The following is a 21,143-nucleotide window of genomic DNA, read 5'->3' as shown; positions in this document are numbered from 1 at the left end:
CAATAAGTTGTTCCATGTTTGGTTTATAACTATTGCCTCTTGACCTGCATACAGGTTCCTCAGGAGATAAGTAAGATAATCTGGTATTCCTTCTCTTTAAGGACTTGATACATTTTGTTATGATCCCCAGAAACCAAGGCTTTAGTGTAGTTAATGAAGTTGAAGTAGATGTTTTTATGTTACTCCCTTGCTTTCTCTATAATTCAGCAAACGTTGGCAGTTTGGCCTCTAGTTTCTCTGCCTCTTGGAAAACCAGGTTGCTCCTCTGGTAATTCCCAGTTCACATACTGCTGAAACCCAGCTTGCAGAATGTTAGGTATAACCTTGCTGACATGTAAAATGAGCACAATTGTTCAGTAATTTGAACATTCCTTGGCATTGCCCCTCTTTAGGATCGAATCATAAACTGATATTTTCCAATTCAGCGGTCACTGTTGAGTTTTCCAGATTTGTTGGCACCAGTCTACCTTTCACATATACCTACATATAACCTGTACACACCCACAAGCTGCATGTTAGTGACTATAAACAATTATATTGTTATACTACAATCTCTTATTTGTGCCTTAAGCACTCTTCCTACACCAGAACTCCATTCTGTAGCATAAATTGAATCAATACCAAATGTCAATATTGGCCTATTCTCTTTGCATGGATATAGAAAATTGAAATTGTGAAGAATACTCAGAACTAGGAAAATCTAACCAAAAGAAAGATTTTAATGCTTCTATGAGCCTATTCTAAAATTCTTTCCTTCTAAATTCCTCTGAATTTTTTTCTGAAGATAATTTTAGTCTTGTCTTTTCTCTTAGTGTGTTCTCCTTCATTTGCTTGGATATATAGTTTTATCTACTTTGTGTTCATTTACAAGTAAAAGTGTAAATAGTTCCTAGCCAATCAGGTTGATTTTTCAGCACATCTTTCCTACAGACCACATAGTCTGTACTCATTTATTAATTCAACAAGCATTTATTAAGCATCATTGTATGCTGTGCAAAGTATCAGGCTTACAAATAATGATAAATAAAACAATAATAAGTCTCTGCCCTTATAAAGCTTACATGGAACAACATGTGCACAAATAAGTAAACATTACATGTGTATATATGTACACAAAGTTAGTACAACATAATTGGGAGGACAATAATAATGAAGAGGTGATCAGAATAGGTCTCATGTAGCATCTTGTACTTCTAATATGATCCAATCCAATATAGATTTATTAAGTGCCTAATTCATGCCAGGTACTATGCTAAGCACTGGGGATACAATTAATAAAAAGAAAGGCAGTCCCTCCTCCCAAGGACATTACAATCTAAATAGGGAGACAACATACAAAAGAAGGAAGAAATGCATAGAGGTAGTGGTCAGAATCAATACCAAGGGATATCTTGTTCTGCAGAGTTGAAACCAGGCAGGATAGCAAATGCAAAGTGGAATGAGCTTGAATTTATTTTGAGGGACTATATCTGTGATCTTACTACTATAGGTAAACCCTACAGTAGTGCATATTGCAACCTATCCATGATTCTTCTATGTGTCTTCTCTTAAATCCCCCAGAAAGGATCTGCTCAATATGTGGAGGGATTTCTATATCTTTTGATATTACATGTGTACCAATGGAGCAAGTAGGCTTTATCCTCACTACATGACAAACTCACCTCCTTTCCAGGTCTTACATTTCTTTGGTAATGGTAGTATATTTTATGGTATTATTTTTCCAATTCTTTCTGCAGGGTGGTTACAGATTAAATTAATCTTTGTTATTGATCCAACATAAATATTACTGCCCCTATATATGCCGTGACTAACTTCCATATTGCTTAAATGGTTAAATCACAAGATAGAAGATGAGTTTTATTGCTAGCTCTGATGTTAACTTCTCTGTCTTGCTTTTTCCATCTCCAAAAGGAGACTAGTACTACCTGTAGCTATTTACAGAGAGCAAATTCTGCAGAAGCGTTTTAAGATATTTGGAAAAATACAAAATCTACTCATATTGTTTATATAAATAGAACCTTAAACACACCACTAGTGAATTGCCATAGTACTTTAGTAGTTAAATGCATTTCCTCTGTCAATATATCTGAAGGTTTTTTGTTATATTTTTACAAAAAATGCCATCAGTTGGATCTAAACCACATGTGGTCTTCTTGGTCCTTGGGTGCAGCCTTTTGACTGAATTCAAGTTTTACAGAACAAATCCTTTTATTAAGGGGATTTTTTCTGTGAATTTTGGATTCAGTCAAAGGGCCACACTTGAGGACCTAGAAGGTCACATGTCACCTCAAGGTGGCAGGTTCCTCACCCCTGTATCTAAATGATTTTATTTCTCTACTCAAGAGACTCTTAAGATTTCAATAAGTAGGAAGAAGAAAATAGGGAACATGTGACACAGTCACTGGATTTTTCCTTCATCTAAGTTAACTTTTTTTATGTCATGGACTCCTTTGGCAGTTTGGTGAAGCTATGGACCTCTTCTCAGAATAACATTTTTATATACATAAAATAAAATACATAAGAATACAAAGAAAATCAAAGGTTAGTGAAAATAAAGATTAATTTTTCCCATCCAAATTCACAAACTCACTGAGATTTATCATAAGGTCTATGGACTACAGGTTAAGAATTCCTGATCTAACCCAATTCATTTTTTAAGCTCTAAAGTACTGAATTAATATAAAACTGTGTGCCATTTAACTGAACCTAACATATGGAAACATGAAAGAACTAATTAGATTTTAGTACATAATAAGGATTATCAAAATAGAAATTTTAAACATTTTGGTATAATGTTTTATGCTTTTCCCCCCAAACAGATTTTTGATATTTCCTGGGATCCATATCAGCCAAACAGAGTGGTTAGTTGTGGAGTGAAACATATTAAGGTAAAATTAGTTTTATTGCTTTCATGTTTTATTTTATTTTGAACAGATTTCAGGTGAAGTTATTTTATGCAAATACTTGGGAATTTGAAGGAACTGCTAAGTATTCATCTTTGGGGGAGCAGAGACCTTTTCTTAATTCTCTGGTGCTTTTGTCTATCTTTCACCTATCCGTACCTCATTCCAGCTGATAAGGCAGACTTTCAGAAATGCAAAATAATGTAATGAAATAAAGCACTCAGCAGGCATTGGAAAGGGCACTCTATGTAATTAAATATTAAACAGGGAAGCTCAGAATAGTTTCAGCAGCACACCTTTTTGAGAAGTTGTATTTTAAATTCTGTGAAACAGAATTTTAAAAAGTTTGGGAAATATATTTATGTGTATGTCAAACCAGAAAATTTTTTGTTTGATCTTATGAAATGTTTTCTTAGCAGACAGGAACCATATTGCAGTCAGTATAGAAATTCAAGGACACTTGTTTTTAATTGGACTGTACCAAGAAAGCAAGAAGACAGGAAGGCAAACAGAAAAGACAAAAAAAGGAGCCATTCTGTTCTTTATTACCCAGCATGTTCTACATACACAGAAAATAAAATTAACTCAACCAACATTCCTTACTTCTGACTTTACATAGATCATCCTAGTTCATAAGGTTGGTAGATAACTATGCAAAAAAAAAAGAGAAAGGAATGAACTAATTTATTTTATGATCTTAAACACATTACTTTATTTCTTTGGACATCATCTTCCTAACCTATTTAAATAAAAAAGGATAAGGGAAATTTACAGATTATCTCAGTTTGCAAGGTACCTATGATACCCCAGAGGCAATCTAGTACAATGTGGACCTAGAAAAAAAATCCTCTCTACAACAAGCTCAACAAGTACTTAGAGAGATAGACAGACATAGAGACAGAGTATCTGTTTAGTGTTGACTTTGATCTATAGAGAGATAGTTATGCAGATGAATAGACAGACTGGTAGGCATATAGAGAGATAGACAGAGAATCTATTAAGTGTTAACTTTGACTCTATAGAGCTATATAGACAGATAAATAGATAGACTGATAGATATTGCGTTTGTTAAGTGTTGACTTTGAATTATAGAGTTAGACATGAATAGATAGACAGACAGATGATAGATTGATAGATACATACATAAATGGGTAGATGAACAGATGGATAGACAGATAAACAGAGCATCTGGTAAGTGTTGACTTTGACACTATAGAGATATATAGACAGATGAATAGATAGACTGATAGATATAGCATCTGTTAAGTGTTGACTTTGACTCTATAGAGAATTAGATACGAATAGACCTACTGATAGACAGATACATACATACATACATACATACATGGATGGACAGATGGACAGACAGATAAACAGATATATAGAGCATCTCTTAAGTGCTGACTGATGCTATAGAGAGATATATAAACAGATGAATAGACTGATAGAGAGACAGAGCATCTGTTAAATGTTGACTTTGATCTATAGAGATTTAGACATATGAACAGATAAACTGATAGACAGACTGATAGATGGACAGACAGACAGCATCTATTAAGTGTTGACTTTGATCTATAGAGAGATATATAGACAGATAGATGAATACATAGATTGATAGATTTATGAAGGAGTAGATAGATAGATGGAAGAAGGAATAGATGGACAGATTGATCAATAGATAGACAGAACATCAGTTAAGTGTTTACTCATGTGTCAGACACAATGCTAGGCATTAGGAATGTAAATACAAGCAATTATAATATAGTCCTTTAGCTCAAGAAGCTTACATGGTAATGGGGAAGACAACATGTAAAAGGGAGAGCTACAAAGTATGGCGGTAGGGGAGGGATCTTGAGGGTGAGAAGGCTGCTGGAGGGAAATGGAAGTCCAGACAGTCAATAGCAACCCTGAGCCAGAAGTGAACATGGCTGACCTGAGTACTTCCTAAAATGGAGGTTCCAGGCAGTATGTAACCAACTAGAGAAAAGGGCTTCAGGAATGAGGTAATCTCTAGGGTGAGAAGACTGCGGGAAAAGAGGTGGCATAGTCCTAGATCTTACTTGAAAATTTTTGGTGAGAAGAAACCCACTCCTTCCTGAAGGAGCTCGCTTTTTTTCCTAATTGTTAGGAAGTTTTTTTCCTTACGTCAAGTCCAAGCTTGGTTGCTTACAACTTCTAGCTGTTGCTCCTGGTTCAGGCCTTTTAGGACCAAAACAGAACAAATGTAATCTCTCTTCAACATGGCCACCATTCAAATATGGGACCATGGTTATGATGCTTCATGCTAAGTCTACTTTTTTTTCAGGCTAGCCATTCCCAATTTGTTTGGCTTTTTTTCCCAGCAGATTCTCACATTTAGATGATCTCCCAGGTTTGTTCCCTGCCTTAACATTTTGTGATTTTCTAATTCAATGGGGGCTATACTGTTTTATTGCTTCAGAAATATCCTCCCCTTCACTGTGATTAGTAATCTTCCTTCCTGAAACTGCAGACTTCGGTATAAAATTGTGCTTGAAGAACTCTTTCATCAAATTCCTCATCTCCAGGCTGAAATTTTTGACAATTCTCTGCAGCACAGTACTATATGAGATGATGCAGGCAGCTGGCAAGTGGGAAAGCATTCACTAACCAGCCTTTTGCTGAAACAATCCTTATGCTCATCCTTTGGTCTGTTTTACTACTCCAGCTTGTCCGTCCTGCTTTGGTGGCAAGAGAATGAGGGGTGGAACAAGCCTTACCATGTACCATACATGGTTGCGAGGTCCAAGATGTGCTACCAACCCCTAGTATCTTTGAACACATTTTGTGATCTTTGTTTATTTAACAAATTTAATCTGAGGAAATAATTCCCAAATCACATTTATGGTCTTGCATAAGTGGCAAATTAAGATTATCTGTTTCATACTTTTATAGATAACCTGGAAGAATAAAAAATACATATATATTTCTCTAGAACCATTATTTAGGTGCACTCCACTAAACTATACACTTTATGAAGTTAGAGACTTCTCTAAATATTTCCCCTGCTTTTACCGTGTGCACATTATCAGTGCTTAACAAATGTTTGCTGAGTTATTGTTGAATTGAACTGCTGTAACTCATCTCAAAGAACTCCAGGAAACTAAATAATTTAGAAACTATTCCTTTGATTATTTCATTTGTCTTAATTTTATGTAAACAAAACACCCCCAAACCATATTTTTTGGATACCAAGAAGGTAAAATGCTTGTTTCGAACAATGCTTTCTCTTTTATTCTCCATTTCCTTCCTTTCTTGGCTAACTCACATTTTTAATCCACTTTATCTAAAAGCAGAAATGCCTCATGCTCTTAAAATTTCATTTATAAAATCTCAGGGACCCTCTTTTTTGTCAGTTTCATTAATTATACTTTAGCAGACATCCATTAGTGAGAACAAAAACAGGCACTCATCTGTAAGACAAATGGAAAGCATCTGCCAGTGAGCTAGGTCCAGTTAAAGAAACCCCCAGTGGCTAGGCCCTTGCTTCTGTCTGTCTACAACTTGAAGAGTTTGTTCTAAGGAAGGAATTAGCAAAAAAAAAAAAAAAATCCAGCAGACTCTGCCATAAATCGTCACAGTTCATAGTTTATGTATTCAATTGTCAGATGTGCATTTTAAAATTATCTCTTTTATTGAATCATTGCAGTTAGTCCAAAGGTAAGCACCACAGTTGGCAAATAAATAAATAAATATGGATAAAAAAATCTGACAGACCTTGCATGAAATTCCTGCATATTTTGCCTAATTACCAGCACTCAAGCAATCAAACAACAATTATCTGAAATTAGCTCTTGAAAAACAATAACAACTTGGGGTGATATGCTTCACTGAATCTGAAGCAAACAAGCCTAACAGAGTTGTTGACATTGTCTAGACTTTTTCAACCTTTACACATAGATTGTGCATTTTTAATGTAGGAGAGGCCCTTTAGGAGCTGAACTAGATGATCTATGATTATAGACTGAAGAAGTCCAAACAGTGCAAATAAAAATGCTTGCCTTATTTACTTCGAGCAAGTGAATATCACCCTAAACTATCACCCATGGTTTTCCCAACATGAAATGATTACAACAGAGGAGATGCCATTTGATGATTCTCCATTTTTTTTGCAGATGAGTCAGCAAACCATCTTGACTTGGCACTGATAGGTTAGATGTATCATTGAATCTTCATATTTATGTAGTCTGATATGACAGTCCTCCAGTATTTGAAGACAGTCATCATGTCCTTTCTAAATTTTTTCTTCTATAGAGTACAGACCCTCAGTTCCTAAAGTGAGTGCTAGTTATGGCATCCATCTGAAGCCCTTGATTTTCCTGGTTTCTGTTCAACTTGTCAATGCTCCTCCTAAAATTATGACACTCAGAACTGACCATAATTCTCTCTATGTGTCTTATACAAGCAGAGTATATGCAACTTTGTTTTCAAAATTAGACCTGTGATGTCCTATCTATAGGAACTACCATTGTGGAAAATTAGTCTTGGCATTGCCTGAAGCTATGAGAGGTTAAGTAACTTGCGTAGAATCACATATTTATCCAATATTTGGATAAATAGCTAATATTTTCAGTTCTGATCATGATGTTTTGCATCATGTAGACACTCTGCTATCATCCATGCAGAAGTGCTCTCCACTGTACCCTATCCATACTTTCTCCTCTTGTGTGATTCTTGACCATATGCTTCCATAGAGACTCTATCTATCATGCTGGAGGGTTTCCCCTAGGTCTTTTAATATTTAACGCATTGCACATGAAATCGTATTTAATATTTTCCTCATTTATTTTACGATATTTATCATTTATAAATATTAATTATCTAATATTTAACGCATTATTTATGAAATAACACAATATCTAATATTTCCAAATGTGAGTCAGCTTGCTTGCCTTCTATTTGATTCTAGCTTCATTGTCAGTGCCTGTCCACTCACAGACCATTCTTATAAAGAACTTGCAGAGGAGGACTCATAAACTAGTAATTTCTGAAGTTTTTTCCATTTCTTTTCTTTTGGTAATAACACTATCTGTCTCATTTCCACTTTTTTTAGAAACTTCTCCTTTTCAAAATACCATGAATGTCTACCCCCCAATTGTCTTTAAACATGTGCCAAACAAGCAGGTTTCTCCTGTACATTGTTGGTCAGGTACAGCTGATCTTAATTTTCTCAAGGGCCAAGTGTTACTGGGGCACAAGCCAGAACTCTTTCACCTCTCACCTTCCCAAGTCAGGTGGAAAATAGAAACCAGGATTTTGTATGAACTTTAGGGATTAAGGTGTTTATTGATCAAATGTGGTGCTTCCACTGTCATTGGTGATGAGAATGGATAAGTTTAGGAACATTAGGAACATCTGTTGTATTTCTTGTCTATTTTTTGTCCTACTTTCATTATTAGTTGTAAATGATCTGGTTTTGTAGTTTTTGAGAACCATAGTATCCCCACTGCAATGATGGCGCCTAGAAGTCCATAGAGACTTCAATCAATGCAGATCAGTAACTGCTCTACAACTTAAAGTTTCTGGAAGCAGTCTAGGTCAATGAGAGATTAAATGACTTGCCTACGGTCCCATAGCCCCTCTGTATCAAAGGTGACATTCGAAATTTGGAAATTAGGAGTAGAGGCACTATCTACTATGATATACTCCTTTTCAAAATAAAATTATGCCATTTATACCACTTAAGAGTGAAAAGAAAGAGTCAGCAAGGTGGCTCAGTGGATAGAGCACCAGCCCTAGAATCAGGAGCACCTGAGTTCAAATCCAGCCTCAAACGCTTGACACTTACTAGCTGTGTGACCCTGAGCACTTATCTCCAATTTCCTCACCAAAAAAAAAGAATGAAAGGAAAATAATAATGAACCAGCAGCATTTCCCATTTCTGCACACTGACATACTTTACTGATAATTAATATTATCTCTGAGAGATTATATCAATAATGAATAAAAGAGAAATTGGGACTTTTGAAGCATAGAAATTTACTTAAAAGAAACCTTTGGAATCATAGAGTGGGAAGGGATCCCAAAAGCCATCATCAAAAGTCAAGTAGCACTCCTTCATTTTACAGGTGAGGAAGCTGATACCTAGTGAGTTTTAGTGAATTGCCAAGTTCACACAGGCAGAAAATAGTGGAACTGGTATCGAGCAGGTGTTCAGAGTCCAAATCCAGTGCTCTTTCCATCACACCTCATCACATTTTCCAACTTTCAGTGTACTTGTAATTAACCAGCTAACCTTTCATTTGAAAATATGGGCATATTTGAAGTGCTATGAGCTTCTTTTTAAAAAAAAACCCTTATGATCCATCATCTACTTTGAATCAACTCTAATTGACTTATGAGTTACTCTAATTCCTTGAGGTTATTGACTTTCCTGCTACTAAAAAGTGAAATAATTTGACAAGCATTAGTAACTCATTGCTAAAATGAAAACAGCACTAGTTCCTTAATTACTAAACCACTGAAAATATATAACTATTTTTACACAGGTTTATAAGGAATAAATGAGATGACGCATGAAGTACTCTTTGTGAAATTTAAATCAGTATATGAAGTTTAATGATTATTGTAATTCTTTGCCACAGAAGACTTTTTTAATGATGCTTCAGATTTTTAGCATAGTGATACTATTAGTATCTGGTTAAAAGAATGCAGAGTATTCTGACTTCACTCCCCCATGAACTCAATAACTCAGATACGATGCTCCCTATGTCTTTATGCCATGCAACTCCAGCGAATAGATATCAGTGATGAGAGACTCTGGAATCATGTGTTTTTGAAGATGGCTTTTAATCTATTGTTTCTGTTCTGTAGTTTTGGACACTATGTGGAAATGCACTGACTGCAAAAAGAGGAATATTTGGCAAAACAGGGGATCTGCAGACGATCCTTTGCCTCTCGTGTGCCAAAGAAGATGTTACCTATTCTGGTGCTTTAAACGGAGATATCTATGTCTGGAAAGGGCTAAACTTAGTCCGCACAATTCAAGGAGCTCATAGCGTAAGTGTCATGAGGGGATAGTTTGGGAAGTCATGAAAGACTCAACCTCTGTATTTTTGATCTGCTCCTTAGGACTACACTGACCTCAATGAGCACTCAGCATGAATTAAAAGAACATTAAAATGAAGGATTAGATTTCAAATTGAACTCCTGTTATGTCTCATAACTATTTCCCAAGTAACTGAGGAGAAAATGCATTTCAAGGTCATAACTTATATGACATTCTCTGGAGCTATTGGCCTTATAACTAGCATTGTTAATCAGCAGTACCTTTTGTTGAATACTAGGCTTCTGGTATTTATAATTCTTTTATTAGTTACATTTTATTTCACCAATTAATCTTACTGTGAAATAAGATCCATAACTTTTTAGGCAGCTACAAGGTGAACTGGACTTGGAGTCAGGAAGACCTGAGTTCAAGCCAGCTTCAGACACTTATTAACTTTGTGACTACTTTTGTCTGCCTCAATTTCCTCCTCTGTAAAATGGGGTCAATAGTAGCACCTACCACCCAGGGGTATTGTGAGGATCAAAATGAGATAATATTTGTAAAGTATTTTGCAAACCTTAAAGGGCTATTATTTCTTATTATTTCATTTTGACCTTAGTGATGTTCATTGTGAATACTCTGAAAATTTAGATGAGTAGCTTTTCTACCACATCATGTGTCATGTCAGTTCTTAATGCTTATGCAGACAAAATTAAGACAGCCTTTTCTTTTGACAGGATAGAAACAGAAGGACAGTGCTGTCTTACCACTCTGATCTCTTTTGTCAGATAGGAAAATGGTTAACCTCCAAATCTTGAATTCTAGATTTTTTAATTTATGATGATCCCAGTTGCTAAAATAGAAAGTGCTTAATTGATGAGTATTGGGGAAAGGAGAATAGAGAAAAAATATGGAAGGGAAAGGCCTTTGAAAAAGTTTGTAGCGAACAGAAATTTGTTTAAATGCGTAGTCCAAACTTATTGGACCTCATTGTCCCCTGGAAGATTTCATATTGCCCTTTACTAATACATACCCTTGAAAATTAAGAGACTATTACGTGTACTCTTTGGAAAGCCCAGTTCTAAATAATACAAAAAAAATTGGTCTGTGTTGACACTGAGCTTTTGTTTTCTATATCATGGACCAATCCCCTCACTTCCTAAGTCTTCCATATGATCTTCTAAAAGTAAATACAGTATCTTCTGTATTTGGAATACTTCCATCAGTAAATTCATTTGGTCAGTAGATCAGAACAGGGGTGGGGTAGCTGTGGTCTTGAAGACAGAGTCCAAGTTTTATAGAAAAAATCTTTTTATTAAGGGTATTTGTTCAGTGAAGTTTAGATTCAGTCAAAGGGCTTCACTTGAGGACCTAGAGGGCGACATGTGGTCTTGAGACCTCACGTTCCCCACCTCTGGGCCAGACATTTGCATTTCAAATTTGCAAAAAAATCAGCTAGTAGAATGAACCATGTGCAGCATCATATGATGCCACCTTACTTTGGTGGAAGTCTTAAACATACTGAAGAAAACTTAATGTGAAAAACATGGTGATCTGTACATCTGCTTCAAAAGTGAAAAACAAAAAACAAAAAATAGACTGTTACAGATGTAGTTTTGATCCTGCCCAAGAAAATGCAATTCATTCTTTCAGTTCTAATTAGATTTCAAGTGATATCTGATTGAACTAGTTTAATCATATCTCAGGCCTTTCTGTATTCATAAAAACATTTTGTATTACTTATTTGTTTTTGCTTGATTAGTTTGGGCAGCAATTTATTTGTGTCCCCTGACTGACTTAATGTTCTTTATAAAAGTAGTTTCATAACCATTGAGTATTCACTATTTCCAAATTTACTTTAGTTGTGAGTACTACAGAATGTTGGTCATAATATGCTTTCAAATATTAAAATTGGGAAGGATTACTTCAGATAAAGTAGATTCTCTGATTTGTTTAGATCATTTTTTCATTTGGGGAATATTTCCTTCCCAAACAAAGTTGTCTAAGAATGCGCGCTATCTAGACCTACTAACTGTTGAGTAGAATGAATGTTTCCTTTGTCTAATGATGAAAAGATATGTACAAACCATTTTTAGAATGATTGAATTGCTAACAATCACATTATTTGATCAACAGGCTGGAATCTTTAGCATGTATGCCTGTGATGAGGGCTTTGCCACTGGTGGTCGAGATGGGTGCATACGATTATGGGATATTGACTTCAAACCAATAACCAAAATTGATCTCAGGGAAACTGAGCAAGGATATAAAGGTAACACATGCAACATTACTTACCAACAAATTATGAAGTGTTAAATAGCATAAGGTTAAATATTTTATAACCTATTAGTATAACCGATAACTTGCTTTTCAGCTAAAGTGATTTATATTCTATTTAATTGTACAATACCCTTAACAATCTGTAGCACAAAGCAATTGACACTTTTCCAATTTTTTAAAGATTTTAGTTCCTTTAGGCTAGATTCACTGTTAAGAAATGACTCAGGGATTGAGTGATTCATTGATGTGCTCTGTGACTTGTTTTGTCCTATTTAAAAGTGCTCCCTAGAATTGCAGATCTCATCCAAGACTGGAGGATAGAGCTATTTCGCTTGCATTCACATGGGACACCCCTACCCTGAGATCCTAGGAAAGACAAAGTCAAATCTTAATACTAACCCCCTTAATACTGCCCCCCTAAAGAGAGGGCAGTCCCACATTGGAGACTTCTTCACAAAACCAGTGGAGCCAGGCTCTCTAAGTGAGATCGATCTACAGAGTCTATACCATAGACCAGATCCTGGATCCAACCTGCTGCTGATCATAGTAATTATCTAGCAGTGAGCTAGACCTTAGTCCAATGTAGTCTTGGCAGGGACCATATAGAGAGAAGTATCATGGTATAGTCCCATGTGGTCTAAGTGTATGTCTCTCTTTTCTTCCTATGTTCTACCTTCTCTCTAGAAAGCAATCAGTACTTGGTGGGTGGGAAAATAGGGAGATAAGGAGGAAGATAGGTGGTCCAAGTGGTATAACTACAACATGAAGGAGAGAGAAGAGGGAATGATGCCTTTAGACTACTGATTCTGGTTTAGAGTTCTTGGAGAAAACGGCATAATTCATAGATGTGATGAGGCTGGATTCAGAGATTCTCTTACTGTAATATCAGATTTACTGTAATGTCAAAGCAAAAGTATATGTATTCAAATGTGTTGAATTTGAGACAGAAAAGGAAAAAAAGTAACTGAAATGCACAACCTGAAATGGGAGTGGGGATTCAAGACCAGGGCTTTGCTGACTTTCTCCTTAGGCCCTCAGCACTGGCCAGCTGACCAATGCCCTGGAAGATCCCGTCATGGTCCTGAGGCTGGAATATACCTCCCTTGGGGGCATGTTCCCATTCTTTCTCTGTGACCTAGTATGGAGGCTTGCACAGAATGATACTTGTTAAGTAAACATTTTAAATGATTATGGTAACAATTGATATGTCTCTTCTCAAATAAAGAATCCACCCTTCTCACACTGTAATCATATGAAAGGGCCCTAACTCTGAGTGAGGATGTGCAGAGCTCCCCCCATGTCATTCTAATTGGAACCCTGGAGTTAACTCCCCTTCTCTGTACTTAGTACTGCTCATGCTCTGTGGTTATCCAATTCCTACCTCCTGCCCCTCGGTTCCTAATGATTCAGAACCACTTTCCCCCTAGAGGAGAATCCTTTTCTTTTCCTTCCACTTCCCACACTCCCTCTATATCTAGCTCAGCTCTAACCCTACTCCCATCTTTTGTGCCTTCTCTTCCCATTGTGATACCCAAACATTCCTTTCCTCAGACTACCTTACATCAAATATACTTTAGAAAAGATAAAGCTCTGCTGCAGAAAATTTAAGCAAACCAAAACATCTCTTCCTACTTGGATGAGAGCTCATATTGCACGTGTGGATCCTAGCAGGGTAGAATTTGAGAGCCAAGAAGGACCTTAGCAAGCATGTAGTTCAATATTTCTCAGCCTGTGAGCCATAGACCCCTAGAGTCCAGAGCGTTATTGCAAGGACTCTTCATTTCATTAATGCATGGAGTACTGCCATTTTGAACTTGGTCTAGTGCCAACAAAATATTCAGTGTGATGACTTGGTCTTGTGTGTACAACTGTATAATGCTGATGTTTTAGTTGTGCCTACGGGGAAAATTGTTTCACTGTAATCAATATGCAAATACACATTCAGATGTAAACAGAATATGTCTCGTTCATGTATATGTTACTACTTTTCAAATATATGTTGATGCTCTTAAGATTAATGAGCTTTAAATTAATTGAAAGAATTAGTTGATTTAGGGTAGCTTTTGTCATTTCTTCTGAATGAGACAGATTCCTCCAGAGCCATGTTCTGATTATGAGACTCACACCACCAAGTCGCAGTGATACTGATATGATGATCAAAGTTGCGTGCTACCCATTCTTTTTGCATTTGTGTATAGATGTCTTAGGTTATGAGTTTCTTGGATTTTATTCCACATGAGTTTCTAGCTATCTTTCTGGTCGTTCTTCCCACCTTGATTAGCTAATCTCTATGGTATCTAGCATGGTGGATATGTACAGGCAGTTTGTTTCCTTCTCTCCTTTCCCTCTACCACTTTCTATTTAAAACCCCTTGGATTAAATTTTTGTAAGACTCCAGGTAAACATCTTCTTACTAGTCCTAGTTAGATGCATTCCCTTCCTAGCCAGGAACTCTCCATTTTAATCTTTTAAGTTATGGTCTAGAAATCTAAATTGCTTTCTCAATAACTATCTTCTTAACCTGAGTTTCACCTCTCAAGTCTTCCTCATTTCAATCTCTTACATTTGATGGGCACTCATGATGAAAATGTCATCTGTGCCCCTCAAGTATTCTATTTGTTGCCTAACACTTTGCAATCTTTAGCAGTGCTCTTTGCATTTCCCATCTGGCCAAATCATTTTGTGCTCAGGTGAATCACCAAAAGTAGGTAGCAGCCATCTGTTCTGATAAACTTTGGGAGGTTCTCTGCCAAGTCTGGAATTTGTGCTCTGGCAAGATGGCATTCCATTCTCTTGTCATCAGAGCATTGTCCCAGTCCACCTCAGCAGAGAGTCTCCAACCATCACTACCTTTCTCTTCTTCTTCTGATAATTACTCAACTGTAGACCCTCATCATACTCCTTGGAAGAGAAGTAACTACTTCCTCCTCAGAAGGCACAGGTTCCCCTTTCAGGAAGAGCTCAATAGCAGTTGCTATGCTCCAAGTGTGCAATGGCTATCTTCTTTCTCCTCTATGTCACGTTCTTCCACATCCATCCTCTTGACGTGCATTTCCTTTTTCCAGATCCTTTTTTGTTTAATATTGAACCCCTTCTACTTTTAATGGAATATTTCTTTTTCCATGATAATCTGGAGTGTGTAAAATTATTTCTAAGGCCTTTTAGTTTTCTCTCTTAGAAGGGAGAGCAGCTAGTCCATTGAGCATATTCACTAATAACTTGGCTGTGGCAGAAATAAAAATATCATACGCCCTATGAATGCCATTGCAAACTCCTCCTGGCTCTCTATATTTTCTAAAAGACCTTTCTCCTAGAAGCTTCCCTGGCAAGAACAAATACTGATGTATTGCTTTGAGGGGTTCTCCAACTCCAGAGCAGAGTAACTTGTTATTAGAATTTTCTCACTTTATTAGGTTTTGGACAGCCATATTTAATTTCCTTTCTCTCGTCTTTACTTATGAACATCCTCCCTTATCTTACTTGTCTTAACAACGTTCTTCTCCTTGATCCCTCTTTCTCTTTTTTTCCTCTTCTTTTCTCCTTCTCTTTCTTCCTCTCCTTTTCAATTCTCTCTGCTTGAATACTCCTTGTCCTGGAATCTTTTTCCTTCAGTTCTAGCTTTTCTCCTTAGATCTCCCCTTTCTCCTGTAGCATGATATCCTTAAATTCCTCCTTCACGACTACAAAATTTCCATTCCTCAAATTCAATCTTTGACCTTCAGAATTCCAGAGCCCTCCAAGATTCAATTTACATTGGGTAAGTAGGTAGTATAGTAGATGTAGGGAGTTCTAGGACCAGAAGTCAGGAAAATGCTGAGTTCCAGATCCTGGTTTGGACACTTACTGACTGTGCAATCCTGAGTAAGTCACTTAAACTCTCTTGACCTCAGTTCCCCATCTGTAAATTGGGAATCAAGTTAGTAATCTTCAAATAGTACCTACCTTACAGAATTGTCAGATAAAGGAAATAAGGATTTATTAAGTGCCTAGTATGTGTCAGGTACTGTGCTAAGCACTTTATAAATAGTATCTCATTTGATCCTCACAACAATTCTGGAAAGTAGGTGCTATTATAATCCCCAATTTACAGTTGGAAAAACTAAGGCAGACAGAGGTTAAGTGACTTGCCCAGGATCATACAGAAAGTATCTGAGACCAAATTTGAACTTCCTGATGCCAAGCCTAGCACTCTATCCACTATACCACTTAAGCTTGATATGAAGATAAAATGAGAAAATACATGTAAATTGCTTTATAAATCTTGAAGGGCTATATAAATACTAGCTAGTTCTCTTGCTTCTTTTCTTACTTCTTTGATTCAAGTCTTTCTTTCATCCCCTTTCCTATTGAAGCCAGAAGTAGAATAGCAAACAACAGGCAGTCTTTGAAAGGTCTCAAGCAGAGGAGTGACCAGACCAGAGTTATGCATTGGAAAAATATCATAAAGATTGGAGTAAAGGAAGAAGAAAGTGGTAACAGAAAGATGGGCCAGGAAGCTTTAGAAATGGGCCAACCGAGAAGCAATGAAGGATTGTACTATGGTGGTGTCCATATGAATAGAAAGTAAGGAATAGTTGTGAGAGTTCTTGCAGAAAAAGAATCAATAGACCTTGGGAACTGATTGCAAAAAGAGTAAAAAAAAGACCAAAGTTTCAAATATGAGACATTGCATAAATGGTGGCAACAGTAGAACTAGCGATATCAGAAAAAGGAACACGCTTAGGAGGAAAGATAGTAAGCTCAATTTTAAGGTGCTGTTAGAATGTGCAGGTGGAGATGTCCTGTAGGCAATCGAAAATGTGGATCTGGAGCTCAAAAGAGAGACCCAGACCAGGGAGAGAGATTTGGTAGTCATCAAAGAAGGGGGAATTTATACCGTGGGAATGAATGAGATGGGCAAGGGAGAGAATGTAGAGAGAAAAGAGGTCTGAGGACAGAACTCAGGGAACATTAAGTAGTCAAGAAGAGGGTGACAAATTAGTGAAGGTGATAGAAAGAGCAGATATGAGACAAATCAGAAAAATGAGGGATCTCTGAAGCCAAGGGGGAAGGTAGCATTCAAAAGGAGTTAGTAGCTACTGAGGAAGGAAGGAGGATCAGAGCTGAACAAAAGGCCATTATATCTGGCTATTAGGAAATATTTGGTAACCTTTTAGAGATCATGTTTGATAAAATGGTGAACATAGAAGCAATGTGCAAGGGGTTGGTGGAGTGAGTGGTGAGGAGGTAGAGTTGAGTTTTTATATTTGTCCAGTCATTATGCTAATGGCAAGGCTGAGTCTTGAAATAGCATGGCCTGGATCTTAATATGATAATCTAAGTAATAATGGAGTAACAACATTCCTCAGACTCTGTTGCTGAACACTGCCTTCCAGAAACATATGCATACATCTATTCTTTGTTTCCTTCATTCCTTCCTTTTCATTTTCTTCTTTCCTCCCTCCTTCCTTCTTTTCCTTCTTCCTCTTCTTCCCTTTTATCCTCTATCTCTCCCTCTCTTACCCTGCCTTCCCTTCTTCTCACCCTTCCTTAATTCCTTCTTTCTTTCCTTCCTGTCTTCTTTCTTTCTTTCCTTCCTTCCTTTTTCCCTTCCTTCCTTCCTTTCATTTAGAGACATACCAATATCTCCTCTCTCTTTCACAGCCCAAGTCCTAGAATATAGAGTCTGTACTCATTTGGTTTCATTTCCTTTCCTCTTGAGAGTAATATCTTGATGCTATATAATTAGGTCTTTTGACCTAATCACTCAAACAAAACTGATCTCTCCAAAGATACCAAAGATGGCTTAATTGTCAAATTCAATGATCGCTTCTCAGTCTTCACCTTTCTTGTCCTCTGTGCACTTGGCACTGTTGATCACATTTCCTAGATGGTCTCTCCTCTTTAGTTTTCATCATACTGGTTCTTTCTTGGTTTTCCTCATACTTATCATTCCTCCAGTTTCACCTTCACACAGCTATCAAAGTGACATTCTTAAGGCACTGTTCTAACCATATCATTCTCCTGCTCAGGAAAGTCCAGTGGCTCTCCTGCCTCTAGGACCAAATATAAACTCCTCTCTTTGACATTTAAAGTCTTTGGCAACTTGGCTACAACTTACCTTTCCTGCTTTTCAGTGCCTTAATTTCTGCCCTTTACGGTGTAGCCCAACTGGTCTTATTCGCACAAGACATTCATTCTACTTCCTATCTCCACGTCTTTGAATGGAATACAGTCCCTCCTCATTCTTACCTCTAGGAATCTCTAACTTCCTTCAAAATTCAGCAGAGATTCTATCTCCTATATAAGGCCTTTCATGATCCTTCCTAGCTACAAGTGCCTTCCCCCACTTAAGAAAAAATCCCTTGGATTTATGTTATATATATATATATATATATATATATATATATATATATATATATATATATATATATATATATATATATATGTATGCATAAAGTTTATGTTATATATATATATACACATATACACACATATGCATATGAAGATATACATTACATATATGTTAGTATATGCTTCTATTTCTATGTATTTTTTTTCTCTCAATAGAATGTGACCTCCTTGAGGGTCAAGGCTCTTTCATTTTGTCTTTGTATCTTCCGTATTTGTCCTTCTCAAGGCATTATTCATTTTGGTTTTTTGCTTTATCTCTTTTCTTTCCTTACAATCTTCTGGGTATTGTATAGATATTAAAAATCCATACATAATCCCTGCTCAGAGAGAACTCATATAAAAAGATCAAAGAGATACATTCTATCCTCCTTCTTTTCTCTTGCAGTGGGTCTCTCACTATATCTATTTCTCCCCCATCCTATTTCATCTCTAAAGTTTCTTTCCCTATCTCGTCTGCCATTTCCTCTTATGTTATGCTTTCCTGTGCAAGTTATTTCATACTGTAGATAAATGAATGTACAATTCTGACTTCAGTAGTCTTGGAGCAGTGAATGCCAGAGCCAAGGCTGGCCAGAGCCAGCAAGCTATTCTGCTCCCAGCTGTAAGGAGCTGCCTGCAAACACAATGTAGGCACTAGAGTGACGTGAGGTGTTCAGCAAAGAAACACGTACGGTGTGATGTTGCATTTCAGAGATAAACAAAGTGGGAAGTGGTGTCAGACGAGTAAAAGACTGACTGACTAGATCTTTCTTTGGAATAATTCATTTCTAAAGGCTCCGTGACAGGCTTTGGTAAATAAACTGTACCTTCTTTATCATATTGGCTTGATTCTGAATACTGCTGTTCTTTCTGGAAGATGATACTGACGGCAGTCACCATATCCCCTTACCAGTTTAGTTCATTTGCCATTTATTAAGTACCTACTGTGTGCAAAAGCACTATGTTAATTTCTGGGGACACAAAGTCAAAAAGCAAAATTGTCCTTGACTTCAAGGAGCTTACATTCAATATCTTATGCAGACATGAAATATGTAGGTAACTAAATGCCAAGCATATGCACATAATACAAAGTAATATCAAGAGGGAAAAGTAATTTGGGGGCTCAGGAAAGGTCTTGTGCTGAACTGGCAGCTATCATAGCCTGAAGTAAGCTAGGGAGTTTTAAGGAAGAAGTGAGGAGGGATTGCTGAGACATAGGGGGCATATCTGTGCCCCAGGCATGGAGGTGGGAGACGGGATGTCATGTGTGGGAAATAACTGTTAAGAACAGTCTGCAAATATTGTACAAACACAGAACTGTAAGAACACAGAGAACACGTGAAGGAGTAAAATGAAATAATACCAGAAAGATAGGTGGGAGATAGATTTTGGCTTGCCTTAAATGCCAACCTGAGAGTTTATATTTTAGAGTCAACAGACAATGGAAGATTTTTGAATAGAGGAATGACGGGAAGATAAATACACATAATTTCCAGAGTGAGAAGGCACTAAAAGCCTGGGCAAAGGGGCGGAGTGTAGAAGATAGTACTTGAGCTGAGCCTAGAAGGAAACTGGGGATTCTAAGAGGTAAAGATGAGGAGAAGCATTTCAGAAATCAGGAGGAGGCAGGGCAAGTCCTCATGCAGAAGGTGAGATTTGTGCTGAATCCTGAAGGAAGCCAGGAAAGCCAGGACGCAGAGATGAGGAAGGAGAACATCCCATGCATGGGAGACGGAGTGAAAAAGGCTGGAGTCAGGGATGGAATATTGAGTGTGAACCAGAAGGTCAGTCTTGCTGGATCATAAAGTATGTGGAGGGAAATGTGACTGTGTAAGGTAAGAAACAGGTTGATTTGTCTAGAATGTAAAGTGTTTGAGGGAGAATAATGTGAAATGCCCAGAAAAACAGTATGGAACTGGATTGTCCATGGCTTTCGTAAGATAAAGAGTTTTTATTTTGTCCTGAAGTTGACAGGGAGCCACCTAAGCAACTTGAGCAGGAGAGTGACAGTTAGACTGATGGATTAAGATTATTTGGCAGTGACATGGAAGATGGTTTGGAAAGGGGAGAAATATATTTAAAAAGGGGGTGGTAAGAGAGCAAGAAGGGAGTTAGGGGGTTACTTCAATTAATCAGGAGAGAAGTGAAAGTCAGAACCAGGATAGTGATTATATGAGTAGACAAAAGGGAATAAATAGACCTAAGAGATTTTTTTAGGGTTACAGTGAATAAAACTTGGCCAATATTTGGATATGGAGAATGAGGGAGGGTGAAGAGGTAAACTTGAGGTTTCAGCCCTGAGTGATTTTTGGAAGAATGCTACTGCCCTAAAAAGAAATCGAGAAATTGATAGGAAAGGTCAGTTTAGCAAGAAATATAATGAGTTCCCTTGAGTGTGAGATGTATCTTGTTGGAGATGCTTAGTGGGTCATTGATGAATATAAGATCTGGGAGAGAGATGAAGAGCTAGAGATCTAGATTTTAGAATTATCTAAATAGAGAAGGATCATTGAACCCAGAGAAGGGGACAAGATCACCAATAGTGAAAAGATGGAGAGTGAAGTGAAGAATGTTCTGGAAAA

The 21,143-nt window shown here is 37.1% G+C and overlaps 1 protein-coding gene across 1 annotated transcript in view; it reads left to right on the top strand.

Annotated features, from left to right (window-relative positions):
* The window catches only part of EML6 (EMAP like 6), a 298,693-nt gene that overhangs the window by 151,108 nt on the left and 126,442 nt on the right, over positions 1-21,143 (top strand). The window contains exons 4-6 of the mRNA XM_072635548.1: positions 2,820-2,888; positions 9,735-9,920; positions 12,046-12,181. Of these exons, the coding sequence (XP_072491649.1) occupies positions 2,820-2,888; positions 9,735-9,920; positions 12,046-12,181 (391 nt within the window). The remainder of the gene's footprint in view (positions 1-2,819; positions 2,889-9,734; positions 9,921-12,045; positions 12,182-21,143) is intronic.

Source organism: Notamacropus eugenii, chromosome 1 (genome assembly GCF_028372415.1).
Source record: "Notamacropus eugenii isolate mMacEug1 chromosome 1, mMacEug1.pri_v2, whole genome shotgun sequence".
NCBI classification, from domain to species: domain Eukaryota; kingdom Metazoa; phylum Chordata; class Mammalia; order Diprotodontia; family Macropodidae; genus Notamacropus; species Notamacropus eugenii.
This window is presented reverse-complemented; position numbering and strand designations above follow the sequence as displayed.